Here is a 13,688-nt window from a genome sequence, read left to right on the forward strand (position 1 = left end):
CCAGGTTGTAGATCTCCTGCCAAGGTGAGTCTTTGGCTGAGGGCTGTCTCGGAAGATCATGGCTTCAGCTAGAGAGTTCAGGTGGATTTTAAAGGCACTGACTAGCTGGAGGTTCTTAGCAAACCGTACTCTTTGCTGCTAACAACATGTTTTTTCTTGGTGGGAGATCTGAGTGGTGCATCTCTGTGGATGCCATAGTTCCTCTGATGAAATGTCTCCTGAGAGAGCATTATGGATGGGGGAGGTGGAAGGAGAGAAATATGTAAACTCTCAGGAGACCTGGTTTCCAACCACCACCCAACATTAGTTTACTGTAACAGTCTCTTTCTCTCTTTTTAGTGGCTTGACACAACAATGATTTATTTAGCTTCCAATTCTGTGAGTCAGAAATTTGGGTTGGACTCAGGTGGTAGTTCTCAGTGAGTCTCAGTTGGACCCATTCATGCATCTATAGTTAGTGATTGGGATAGCTGAGGGATGTTTGGTGTTTATAACCTCAGATGTGATCGCTTGCCATTACTTCATGTGGCCTCTCATCCTCCAGCAGGCCAGCCTGTCTTCAGCCACAAGGTGGTGGCAAAATTAAGCATGCTAGGATTCTTGAGACCTAGGTTATAGCTGGCACAAGGCTATTTCTAGCACATTTTGCTGGGGAAAAAATGTCATAAAGGCCAGAATAAATAGAGAGTTAGTCTCTACATTTTAATGCGAAGAGTGTCAAGGTCTTATTTCAAGTAAGTATGGATACAGTGATGAAGAATATGTGTACATTTTCACAATTTGTCATACTCTATATGAGAAGTGTTAAAATTAGGTTTATGTGAAGATAAATAAGACAAGGTCTTTGCATTCCACAAGCTCTATAATATGATTAAAAGATGTTGCATGTCGTAGAAACTGGGATGACAAAACTACATTAAGAATGTAGATAAAAATAAATACTGTACTGTGACAGTCTCTTAACCTCTCTCCATCTCAGTTTTCTCAGCTATGAAGGGGTGGGGGAATCTATTTGAAATTTTAAAAATATCTGATTTCAGATGGCAAAAATTATTATTCAGAAATTAAATGGAACTAGAATGGTATTAAGAGCATGAAATCTGTGCCAGATTGCCTGAGTTTGAAACCAGGCTTTAGAATTGACTGATTGTGTCATCTTGGGTGAATTACAAAACCTCGCTGGAGCTCAGTTTCTTCATTCTTAAAATGGAATTAATACTAGTACCTTCCTAATAGGGTTTAAAATCTAAAGAGCTATAAAGCATTTACAATAGTGCCTGGCACAGAGTGAATACTCAGCAAATGCTAATTCTAACTCCTACCCTCCTACAAATACGTGTTCCCACATACAAATACTCTTAAATAAATCTGGGTTTTGAAGTGAGAACTTAAGGGGTGAATGTGTCCGTGTTAGGTTTGGCAGTAGCTATATCTAAGGAAAAACTTTAGTACTACTTTTCGTGTGTCCTAGTTTCCGAGAAAGGGTAAAAAGCATGTCTCTTTTAGAGTACAGTTTGTGTTGCTTCTGGATTGCCTAGTAACAAAAGCCTCTTCTCATTCTTTTTCTGCTCTGATGGTTTTTACCTCAACAATTTAATTGAAAGTTAAAACAAAAATTATTGAGTTCTGCCTCCCTGACCAGTTGAAGTCACTGAATCTCAATCAGAGTGCTTCAGAAACCTATAAACATCATAGCCTTCTGTAACCTACTCAGAGTTATTAACTTTCTATTTAAAAAATTTTTTTCGTAGGCTTGGCAACCAGGCTTTCTTTGCTATAGACATAATGAGGCTTCACCCTTAAGTCAGCCTTACAGCCTGAGGGGTCTGGTCAATCTCTTTTCAAAGGCAACATTTCCACACTTTTAGGTCTTTGATTGAAGAAAGAAAATGTGTGTTGGTAAGTGCTTCTAATGGTACAAAACGCAAAGAGGAAGACTATTATCAATCATAATCATCAGAAGGAGAGTTTACAAGTGAAAGAAGAGGAGTGAACATTTTTGGATGACTATAGTGAAGTCTCTAGTTCCAACATAGCAAATTAGCTCTTCATTTTGAAAGGTGGCACTTCACTGCTGGTGAAGGGATGTAGAAGTGGGGTTAGGACAGGGAGAGGGTTGCACTAGAAGGAGATGAAATACAACTTAGCAAGCCTCGCGCTAATCCTATGAGAAGCCTCTTTGCCATGGGATCAGAAATGGGGGCATTTTTATTATTGCTAAGAGTCACCCTGAAGCCTAGCAGTGTTTTCAGTAAAACACTGCATAATTTGCTTCATGTTTCCATGAGGATGTTTCATCTTGTTTATTGAAAGAGGAAGCACAGTTGAGGACCTGTCATCATTGGGAACTAGTGAGTTTCTGCTTTTCTCTATGCCACATCTTAAATTACTTTGACGTTAAAGAAATGTGACTGTAGACATGAGACAGGAACTGAGCATCCTGTTTATTTCCCTAGAGGTGAAAAAAAAAAACCCAAAAAACAAAAAACACAAGATACCATTGCCGAGAAAGAAATAGAAACCACAGCTGCTGGATTCTCCTTATTGGTTTTTTTTCCACCAGTCTTTCAGCTCCCTAATTCTTTATCCCTAGTTTCTACTTACTCTTGTTTCAGTGCACTTTTTTCTTCATTTTCCTATTTGTCCATTTCACCTCTCAGGAGAACTCTGAGTCATAAATATCTCTCTGGTTCTCTCCCTTGTCCGCTGAGAGATGATGTGGTCTAGCGGTTACGCACCCAATTACAGAAACACACTTCTTAACCATGTAACTGCAGGTGAGGTGTTTGCCCTTTCTATGCCTAATTTTCTCATCTGTAAAAGGGATGTAAATGTCCTGTATCATAGGGTGGTTGTAAGGATTCCATGAGAGAACACACGTAAAGTATCTGGAATCAATATTGGCTCTATTATTATATCCTCTGCCCTCACCCCTTTCCACAGATGCTGTAATACTCATTATCTATTTGGATATATATTTGATTTCTGTGGGACACTAGCAGAATTTAAAATACACTAATATGTCCATGGGGAGGAATGAGGAAAGATTGGGGTGGTCAGTAAAAAGGGCAAATCAGTCTACTTCCCTGCCGCGTCGAAGAGTCATTTTCCTGCGCTGACAAGCCACCAGCTACTCTGAAGCCAATTCCATTTTAAGTCATGTGCATTTCATGGCACTTCAATCTTGGACCTCCAGGTTGATTGATGTGGAGGAGAGGAAATGCATATCTGAATGGCTGGAATGATACCACCACCCTTTCAGGGAAGAGTTTCACTTTACACCATGCAGCCAAGACCTCAAAGATATGTGAATAGTTACTTGGTTGGCATTATTTACCATGTTAATAATTAATTACATTTATTAGACATTGTAAAAACTTTTTATAGTGGAGAATTTAAAACATATACAAAAATAGATGCATAACATGGGCACCCACATACTTTTCACCTATCTTCAGCAAGTATCAACTCAGGGCCAATCCTGTTTCATTTTTGTCCCTACCCACTTCTCTACTTTCCAAATGATTTTGAAGCAAATCCTGGTTATCATGTCATTTTACCCATAAATATTTCAGCAAGTTTGTCTGAAACAGAATCAGCACACTCTGGCCTGTGGGCTAACCTCCTATTTTGCAAATAAAGTTTATTAGAACAAAGTCACATCCATTCATTTACCTATTGTCTATTGACTGCTTTCCCAGCAGAGACAGCACCCTGTGGTCCACAAAGCCCAAAATATTTCCTCTTTGGCCCCTTAAGAGGAAGCATGCTCACCTGTGCTTTAAAAGATAAGCTTTAAAAACACAACTACAATACCATTATCACACCTAAAAAAATTGTGATAATTTACTACAAAGTCACTTAAAATTGTTTAGGACTTTACATCTTTTTAAGTGCCTTCATATTTGTTATCTCATTTGAATCTTGCAACAGTCTCTGTGAGTTAAGAAGGAGAACCCTAGTGTCATTTAAATCCCTTTTATATATGAAAAAATGGAAGAGTAGAGTTTAAAAGTAACTTCATCAAAGGCAGGCAGCTAATAAACAATTTGAATAGAATTCAGCCTCTGATACCTTGTTGTGGGGCAATCAGAAGCTTAAATTCTGCAATATGTGAATGATAAATTCCCTGTGTATTTCTCAGCTGTTCCATTTCAAGAGTATTTGACTTGAAGAACCTGGTATGGGATATATATTTCAGACATGGCTTGGAGTTAATTTAAGGTGAGTCTCCTTCAAGCAGTAAAAACAGGTTTTTATATTGAGTGAGAGTTCCCGTGGAACCACTCTGAGTTTGAAGTGCCATGGTGGCGCTTGGAGAAAAATCTATGGATAAGCCTGTTTTCTAGCATCTTCCTTAGAGAAGAACGTGGTGTGTTATTTTACAGGCCAAAGACAAAAGGTGAAATGTGAGGTTTGGATTCATTTTAGTTGCATGAGCACCCAGAGTCTGGGGGTGCATCCTGGCCATTTGGTCCCATAAAGCTGGCTGGAAACAAAATAAAAGCCAGACTTTCTCATAAGAAACCTGATGGCATTTTTATTAGTTTGCCCGTGAGATGGTAACACCTTTGAGAAGAGAATCCAAGAGAGCATATAAAAGTGGAAAATAGTCACAGAAAGTCCAATCATACTTCGGAAACTCTAAGAACATTAGTTTCCATTTTTATATGACCTGAAACCTACTGTACAATCAAAGGTCCTTGCTGAAGCAGGTTCCAGATTTTATATATGAAAAAAATGGAAGCATAGAGTTTAAAAGTAACTTCATCAAAGGCAGGCAGCTAATAAGCAGTTCCAATATAATTCAGACTCTGATATCTTGTGGTGGGGAAAGCAGAAGCTTAAATTCTGCAGTATGTGAAATTCTACTGGAGTAGGTTCCATTGTTTAAAAACAATGCTGGTTTCTGTTACAAAATAGCTTTCTTTCAATACATTGAAAACGTTGTCCTAGTTAGGCAATTAGCTACTTGAGGGCAGGAACCATTGTTTGCTAATTTTTGTATTTCTGGGACCTAGAGCTGGGACTGTCTGGGAAAGGAACTTAATATAAATGGCTGGGCATGGTGGCTCACACCTGTAATCCCTGCTCTTTGGGAGGCCAAGGCAGGTGGATCACGAGGTCAGGAGATCAAGACCATCCTGGCCAACATGGTGAAACCCCATCTCTACTAAAATGAAAGAAAGAAAGAAAGGAAAGAAAGAAAGAAAGAAAGAAAGGAAAGAAAGGAAAGAAAGAAGCTGGGTGTGGTGGCGCACACCTGTAGTCCCAGCTACTCCGGAGGCTGAGGCAGAGGAATTGCTCAGGTTGCAGTGAGCCGAGATCGTGCCACTGCACTCCAGCCTGGCAACAGAGCGAGACTCTGTCTCAAAAAAAAAAAAAAAAAAAAAAAATGCTGTCGAATGGCTACAAAACGTCAACATTATTACTTATTTAGGTGTGAGTAAAATCATACTTTTAGCAATGAAAAAAAATCTATCACCCCAAATATAACTTTACAGTGGAGAAATCCTAGCAGATACCACCTTAATCAAGTGGTCAAGGTTAACCTCACCACTGATAAATCATATGGATAATCATGTACCCTGTAGTAGGCTAAATAATGGCTCCCAAATATATCCACCCCCTAATCCCCAGAACCTGTGAATATGTTCCCTTATATGGCCAAAGGGACTTTGCAGACACAATTAAATTAAGGATCTGCAGATGGGAAGATTGTCCTGATTATCCAGGTGGGCCCGTTATACCACAAGGGCTCTTATAAGTGTTAGGCAGTGGGAGATTTGACTGCAGAAGAAGAGAAGGCAATTTGGCAACAGAAGAAGAGATTGGAGTGATGTGGCTGCAAGCCAAAGAATGCTGGGAACCACCAGCAGCTGGAAGAAGCAAGGAACAATTCCCCATAGGGCCTCCAGAAGGAGCCTGCCCTGCCAACACTCTGAATTTAGCCCTGTAAGGCTCATTTCTGACTTCTGGTCTCCAGAGTTGTAAAAGAATACATTTTTCTTGTTTTAAGACACTAAGTTTGGGGTATAATTTGTTACAGTAGCAACTAATACATACTCCCTGATAGGAAGTGATTAGAAGGGTGCCTTACCTCTTATGGTTTTTCTCCCCCAAATTTATATCCCTAGTCAAATCATGGAAATATACCAGGCAAACCCCAATGAAGGGACATTCTACAAAATACCTGACCAATATTCTTCAAAAATATCAAGGTCAGGAAAAACAGGAAAGTCTGAGAAACTGTCACAGCTAGGAGGAGCTAAGGAATCATGTTGATTACATGCAATATAGTATCTTGGATTGGACTCTGGAACAGAAAATGACAGTAATGGAAAGACTGGTAAAGTTTGAATAAAATCTGTAGTTTAGATAATAGTGTTATATCAATGCTAATTTCTTTATTTTGTAACATTTTAATAATAGAGGAAGTTACATCAGGGGTATACGGGAACTCTTTGTACTGTCTTTGTGACTTTTCCATAAACTGAAAGACATTTCAAAATCTAACATTTAAAAAGGAATCCATGCCAGCAACATGTTTTCTTGTCAGACATCTGTTATTGGAGGTGGAAATAACACAGGAATGTATTTCAGGGAGTCTAGGACTGTGCTGATCAAACACTCTCAGGGGAGAGGAAGAAAAGGCTAGAAATAGATGGCTGAGGGTAGAGAAACAGTACCACTCTCATTTGCCTTCCATGCTCCTGGTGGTGCTAATGCATCAAGTTGTCCTGGGGCATAGGCAAGGGGAAAATGTTCCTGTACTTTATGAATGGAGAATCCATAGCACAGAACAGCTCAGTGACAAATCATGTTCATTGAATTTATTTTACTTGTCCAAGTTCACTGAGCAGATGCAGAAATGAAATATAAACGGTCTAATTTCCAGGTACATGGTGGCTGAGCAAGAAAGTTCAGCTCATTTACAATATTTTAAAAATACATATTTCGATCCAGATAAGAAACTTTGGTGCTGCAGAATGACAAATGAATTTCAGTGTGCATGACCTTTCTAGATTTGACTATACTTCCCTTCCCTTACACCCTGTATAACCACTCCAGGTTTAAAGCACTTGCCTTTTCTGGTCTTCCTTTTCTGTTTTCTTTTGTCTTTGGGGTGATTTTCTTTTCTTCCTCTTCTCCATCCATTCTACTTACCAGGTGTTACCTGTGGGTGCATAACAAATTACCATAAAACAATGGGTTAAAACAACAAACATTTATTAACTCATGGTCTCTGTGGATCAGGAATTTAAGAGTGACTTGGCTGGGTGATTCTGGCTCAGGGTCTCTCACGAAGCGCAGTCAGAGTCAGCTGGGGCTGCAGTTATGTGAAGGCTGGACTGGGAATGGATGATCCGTTTCCAAAATGACTGACTCACACAGCTATGGACAGGAGGTTTCGGTTCCTCACCATGTGGATCTGTCCGTAGGGTCACTTGAGTATCCTCATGACATGGCTGCTGATTTCCTTCAGAGCAAGTGATCCAAGGAGAGAGGGCAAAGAGGAAGCTGCAATGCCCCTTATCATCTAGTCTTGAAAGTTATACACTCTTTCTGCTGTGTCATTCTATTTGTTAGAAGCAAGTCACTAAGTAAAGCTCACACTTAAGGGGTGGAGGTGGGGGTTAAATTAATCTACATCTCTTGAAGCAAAGAGTGCTGAGAACTGGCGAATATATTTTAACCACCACACCAGGTGTTCTCCTAGCCTCACATGTATCTGAGAATTTCGTCTTCCTCTTTAGGCTTTCTTTTGGCATCTACATTTACTTCTGCAGTTTCATGTGACTCAAAACGAAACCCGATTCTTTTTTTCCTTCCAGAAGACTCCCTTCATCTTTCTTCTAAGTTTTTAAGCCCCATAAAAAGGCACAGAATGTTGAGAAAAGAAAAGGGAACTTGAAATGATCCCAGCATTACAGGATCTGGATAGAGTCATCTGCCTCTTTTTTTGTTGCTGCTGCAGTACTAAAATTTGACATCTCTGATTCTTCTCAAGCAATAGTTGCTGCAATCTTTTGAGCAACTTCTCCGTGGTGCTGTCACAAATCTAATATTGAAATCACCCTTAGTCTTCACTGACTTTTACCACATAATCTTCCTCTCAAAGCCTAACTTCACTTGATTCTCTGTGATTCTTTTACTGTACATTTAAACTATTTGGCGTTCAGGGTTCTAGTCCTGAGTCAGTCCTCTTCACTATTTACTTCTATGCTTTCAGACTTCACCTCTCATTTTCCATTGGCTTTCTTACATTCCCTTGTTCATCTAGCAAACTCAATATGCCTGAAGCCAAATTCAGCCTTTCCCTCCAGAGTGGCTTCCCTTTTGACCTTGCTCATAGCCAGTGGGAAGAGGCTTTGTCTCCATACTCCGTGGTCCCATTGAATCTACCTGTTCTCCTAAATTCTATCAAGTCACTGTTGCCCACCTCACATTAAAGCCCCACAGAAAATCCAATCTTTTGGAAGGATGAAAAAGGTGACTATTGACTGAAATAGAAACAGAAGTGACACGCCTGGCCCAACACATAAGAAAAGATGCTGAGTCATACTCCAATTCTATTCAGAAATTGGACTCCCTGAGGACAGAGATTTTATATTACATTTGTTCCATGTCATGTTCACATGTCAGAGTGACATCCCTGCCCCAACACACAAGAAAAGATGCTGAGTCATATTCCAATTCTATTCAGAAATTGGACTCCCTGGGGGCAGAGATTTTATATTACATTTGTTCCATGTCATGTTCACATGTCAAAGGCATCTCATGCTGACCAGTAAATAAAAAGCTAAGCAAATGTCTGAATATGTTTGGTGCTCTGCCAGAAGGTGACACATAATGGTAGGGATGGAAAGAGTCATTACAGTTAATTAGTTGAAATGACATAGAAAATATCGAGTTAGCTTTTTTTTTTTTTTTTTTTTTTTTGAGACAGAGTCTCACTCTGTCGCCCAGGCTGGAGTGCAGTGGCATGATCTTGGCTCACTGCAAGCTCCGCCTCCCGGGTTCACGCCATTCTCCTGCCTCAGCCTCCCCAGTAGCTGGGACTACAAGTGCCCGCCACCATGCTTGGCTAATTTTTTGTATTTTTAGTAGAGACGGAGTTTCACCGTGTTAGCCAGGATGGTCTAGATCTCCTGACCTCGTGATCTGCCCGCCTCAGCCTCCCAAAGTGCTGGGATTACAGGCGTGAGCCACTGCACCCGGCCAGAATTAGCTTTTTAAAGCATCCTTGATTCCAGAAAATATTTGATGTCAAACCTCAACATACCTTTACTCCTAAAATATCATTAGAAGAATCCATAGTGCTGTGGAACACATAATGCTAACGCCAGCTATGAGAAATCAATATCTATCAGCATCCCCTTCACTTACATTGGAAGAAACACTAACCACCCAATTAGATTTAAGTAGTGAGGCTGACTCAGGACACAGGGGTGTCTAAAGAAATAAAGGGAAATAACATCCAGAAGTTATCTTTGTGAACCAAAAATATGCCCTTTAGACCAAACTTCTTAGCAAGAATACAAGATCCATCACAATCTCACCCAAACCTGCTTCTAGCCGCATTTCACGCTGTTCTTTTTCCACCCCTGTCTTCCAATCTGGGTGACCCTCTGGATTTATAGATGTCCCTCTGCTCAATGCCCTGCTCTTTCCTTTATGCCTTGATCCTAGGCGCATACGATTTTCTTCATTCAAAAGACCCTGTCAACACTTAACCTTTAAAGGTATCATCTTTTCTGGAGAAAAGGTAGTTGCTGCACTCCAGAGAGGGGTTGAGGTCTGAAGAGCTGTGAGACTACACATCTTCATGCTATTTTTCTCAGCCTCTTGCTCAGTGCCTGGCAACTGGTAGATGTTTGATAAACTTTTTTCAAGTGAATAGAGGAGTTGCTAATTCACTCGTATGAGTGCTTGCCTATTGATCCAAGGTCAATCACTCTTCTGAACTCATTGGGCTTTTCCAAAGTAAGCCTTTCCCCCTCAATCTAATAATGATAATAATAATAAGTGCTAACATTAATTGAGCACTTACTATGTGGCAAATACTATGCAGTCTTAACATGAATCATTTCATCTAACTTCACAAGTTCTCCTCACTCTGCAGATGAGGAGATGAGCTTAAGACACTAAGTAACTTGCCATGATTATAAATGAGGGAGCCAGGATTGAAGCAGAGCTTGTGTACTGTATCATTAAGCTACATTGCTAGCAACTAACCAACACCACTGGGCTCATGGCTATCGGCTCATGATTGGTGATACTGATCTCTGCCGAGAAGCTCTTCCACCTCTAGCCATGCAGCATCAGTCTCCCTCCTGCTGGCAGAGAGGAGCGCTGAGTCTTTCATATTTACATAGGAAGCATGGCAGCAGCCTCAGTGTTGGAACCTGCCACTGGAAATGTCCATAACAACACACTTGGGGGACTTTCTTTGTGGGCCCTGGCATGGTAAGTGCAAGTTTTGTCATTCCTTATGGGTTCTGAAAAACGAGACTTTACCTGTTAGTGACTGGCTTCACGCCGTGTACCTGGAAGAGCTGGCTTCACATAAGCCATAAAGACGCACTCTAATAATGTATTTAGAAGTCGTTAGCTAAAGGTCTAAGCCTGATTCTAATAGTACTCCCTCAATGAAGCTTTTTCTAGCACTCCTTCAACTACAACTTACTTCTTTTACCACCCCCTCAATTCCTCAGTATTGTATCTATCACTCTTTCATAGTTCTTTATTTTCCACACAGGGCTATAAAGAGGATATTTGCCATAAAACATGGAAACATTCAATTCAAAAATGCAAATAGCTGCATCAAAATGCCAATTCATAAAATTTTTAGATCTGATGAGAAAAGACCCATTTTTCTGCAAAAGACTATTGATCTTTGAGAGTTAAGAATACAGCTGGTTCCCAATGTAATTTCTCCCTGGTAAACAGAATAGGAATGGCTTGGCAAATCTACAGGAAAGAGCATGTGTGCATTGTGCTTCTGGCTTTTCTGGATGTCAGTTGCTGAAGGTTTAAGGTGTGAGTCTGTGCATGTGTTTCTGAGGAGCAGTCCCTGTTCAAAGAGGCAGTGGGAAGACTGAGTGGGATAAGTCACACACGGACACCCTGTGCATCAGTGTGCATTTAATTCAAAGACAGACCTCATTTGATAGCAATATTAACATGTCATTCTAATGAATTAGAGAAAATGAGATGTAAATTCCCATCTGGATTCATGGGGATGGTATCAGAAAGATTTCCAGTGCCTTTGCAGAATGCTAGCAACATTTATTAAATACCTACCCTGGGTGCTATGTGCTTACATGAGAAGCCAAAGGTATCTGTTAAGCTAGGTAGGAACTGCAGTCGGCTGGTTGCTTCTCATCTGGAGAAAGCAGGCAACTGGGCAGTGATTGAAGTGTCCAGCAGGGGGCTGGCATTCTCTGTCTATAAGTAACACTGGTTCCTCTTCAAAGCCTCGGCTCAGCGGAGCTGCCGTTTGCTGGTGAAGCCCGTGACGTGCAAAGCATCCTGCCTATAGGATTTGAGGATTTCTCAGTGCAGTTTTTTTCTACCCACTTTAAACCTCCAGATTCTAAATATCAGGAAAGACGCTGTGGGAAAATAGCAGGCCAAAAGTTCTTAGTAAACTGCAGCCAGGGAGACTCAGACTAGAATGGAGGTAGAAATAACTGACGCAGAGTGGGTTTAATTCTAAGCCTTTCTGTGGCTAAGTTTTTGTTGTTGTTAACTTATTGAATTTAGAGTTGTATTGCACCGGTCATGTGAAAGCCAGAGCAGCACCAGTGTCAAAATAGTGACAGAGAGTTTTGAATACCATAGTTAGTATATATGCACTCAGAGTATTTTTATTAAAGAAGACAAAGAGCCCAGCACAGATCTCATCTTCATCTTCACTCGGTTGCAAAATCAATAGTTAAGAAATAGCATCTAAGGGAACTTTCAGGTGGGAAAAAAATCTAGAGATGGCTCTAAATGACTGTTTCCTTCTGAACTTGGAAGTGGACCATTTCGTGCACTGCAACATCTCCAATCACAGTGTGGAACTCCCCGTGAACGACGACTGGTCCCACCCGGGGATCCTCTATGTCATCCCTGCAGTTTATGGGGTTATCATTCTGATAGGCCTCATTGGCAACATCACTTTGATCAAGATCTTCTGTACAGTCAAGTCCATGCGAAACGTTCCAAACCTGTTCATTTCCAGTCTGGCTTTGGGAGACCTGCTCCTCCTAATAACGTGTGCTCCAGTGGATGCCAGCAGGTACCTGGCTGACAGATGGCTATTTGGCAGGATTGGCTGCAAACTGATCCCCTTTATACAGCTTACCTCTGTTGGGGTGTCTGTCTTCACACTCACGGCGCTCTCGGCAGACAGGTAAGTACCGGCTGAAAGTTACATGCTCTCCAAGGGAGGTAGACGCCTGGGTAAACGACCTACCATGTCGGGACAGGGAGCTGATTGCACAAGGGAAGTTTTACTCAAACACGGATTCCCTTCCAGGCAGGTTTTTGTTGTGGGGATGACTTCTGGAGTGTAACATATTGGTTTAAGAAAGAAAAGTAAGTGAATGATGGCGACAGAAGGAGACAGATGAGAAAAATAAAATCTCTAAGCAGAAAACTGAGGTGTCTTTTTCTGGAGACATATCTATTTAGCATTGCCTTTACCTAACTTCTCCCTCCTTGCAAAATTAATTGACCAGTGAGAAAGACAATCACGCCCAACAGAGTTTACACCTCAGGCAAATGTTTTTTCGAAGCAATTCAAACCCCTCAGAGAACAGGAAAGTTCCACTGGATTTCTTCAAAACGTTCTTTCAGAAATAACCAAGAGGAGAAAATAAGCCTCATTTCTCTGAAATTCATTTTCCTCAGACAGTTTAACTTTCCTCACAGCTGGTTTTGTATTTGACTCTCTGTGATAGAACAATTGTGTGCCGTTTTTTCTAAGTCTCTCTTAAATGAAAGCAAGCATTATTTGAGTTCTTAAAATTTTCTGGAGAAAACTCTATTCAAGGTTGATTTCTAATTTTAATATCTTTATTGACAATACTTCCATATACCATGTTTTTGGGGCTTATTGTGGGGAGAAAGAGGGAGTTCACTACAGTTTTTTATTCTGGGAAATATACATATTTGCAAATTGCATTTCTTGTGTGAGCACATTGCATAAAAGTTTACATTTATTCAGTCTTAAAACTTTATGTTCATTCTTTGAACATTTATCAAGTGTCTAGCAGGTAAAAAAACACTTGCCTGAATTAACAAGTCAAGAAATAGCTGCAGATTGTTCACACAAATAACATACTTTGTGCGCTTCTGTGTTCTGGGAATTGGACATAGTAATGAAGAGACTTTCAGACACAGCATAGGCCGTATGGTCAAACCCAGAAAAACTGCTGCAATGAACCTGAGACTATAAATTTTTCACTGATAATCAACTGTATGTTATGTGTTAAAGAGACAGAAGGATTTGAGAGTGTTCCAGAAAAGGCATAGACGCTGCTCTTGAAAGTTTATACTCTGAAGAAAATGTCCCACATGTTAATACATGTGGTGCTGGATTTTCATTTTGTAGAGGAACAAACAGTCCTCAGGTGATCTGGCTTTGTTGAGTAATGGACAAATAAAGATAGCGTTATCAGTATTTATGGACATGT

The 13,688-nt window shown here is 40.4% G+C and overlaps 1 protein-coding gene and 1 long non-coding RNA gene across 8 annotated transcripts in view; one reads left to right on the forward strand and one right to left on the reverse strand.

The window, feature by feature from the left end:
* The window catches only part of LOC123571157 (gastrin-releasing peptide receptor), a 296,422-nt gene that overhangs the window by 253,778 nt on the left and 28,956 nt on the right, over positions 1-13,688 (forward strand). Inside the window, exon 1 of one of the 4 annotated variants that reach the window (XM_005593048.5) lies at positions 11,595-12,403. The exons of the other annotated variants lie outside the window; for them this stretch is intronic. Within the exon in view, the coding sequence (XP_005593105.1) occupies positions 11,991-12,403 (413 nt within the window). The 5' untranslated portion in view covers positions 11,595-11,990. Of the gene's footprint in view, positions 1-11,594; positions 12,404-13,688 lie in introns of those variants that run through there. 4 annotated transcript variants of the gene reach the window in all.
* LOC123570825 (uncharacterized) overlaps positions 1-13,688 on the reverse strand; it is a 497,461-nt gene that overhangs the window by 40,285 nt on the left and 443,488 nt on the right. For 3 of the 4 annotated variants that reach the window (XR_010584286.1, XR_010584288.1, XR_012429829.1), the window contains one exon: positions 7,087-7,177. The exons of the other annotated variant lie outside the window; for it this stretch is intronic. This is a non-coding gene — a long non-coding RNA (uncharacterized lncRNA). The remainder of the gene's footprint in view (positions 1-7,086; positions 7,178-13,688) is intronic. 4 annotated transcript variants of the gene reach the window in all.

Source organism: Macaca fascicularis, chromosome X (genome assembly GCF_037993035.2).
Source record: "Macaca fascicularis isolate 582-1 chromosome X, T2T-MFA8v1.1".
Lineage (NCBI taxonomy): Eukaryota > Metazoa > Chordata > Mammalia > Primates > Cercopithecidae > Macaca > Macaca fascicularis.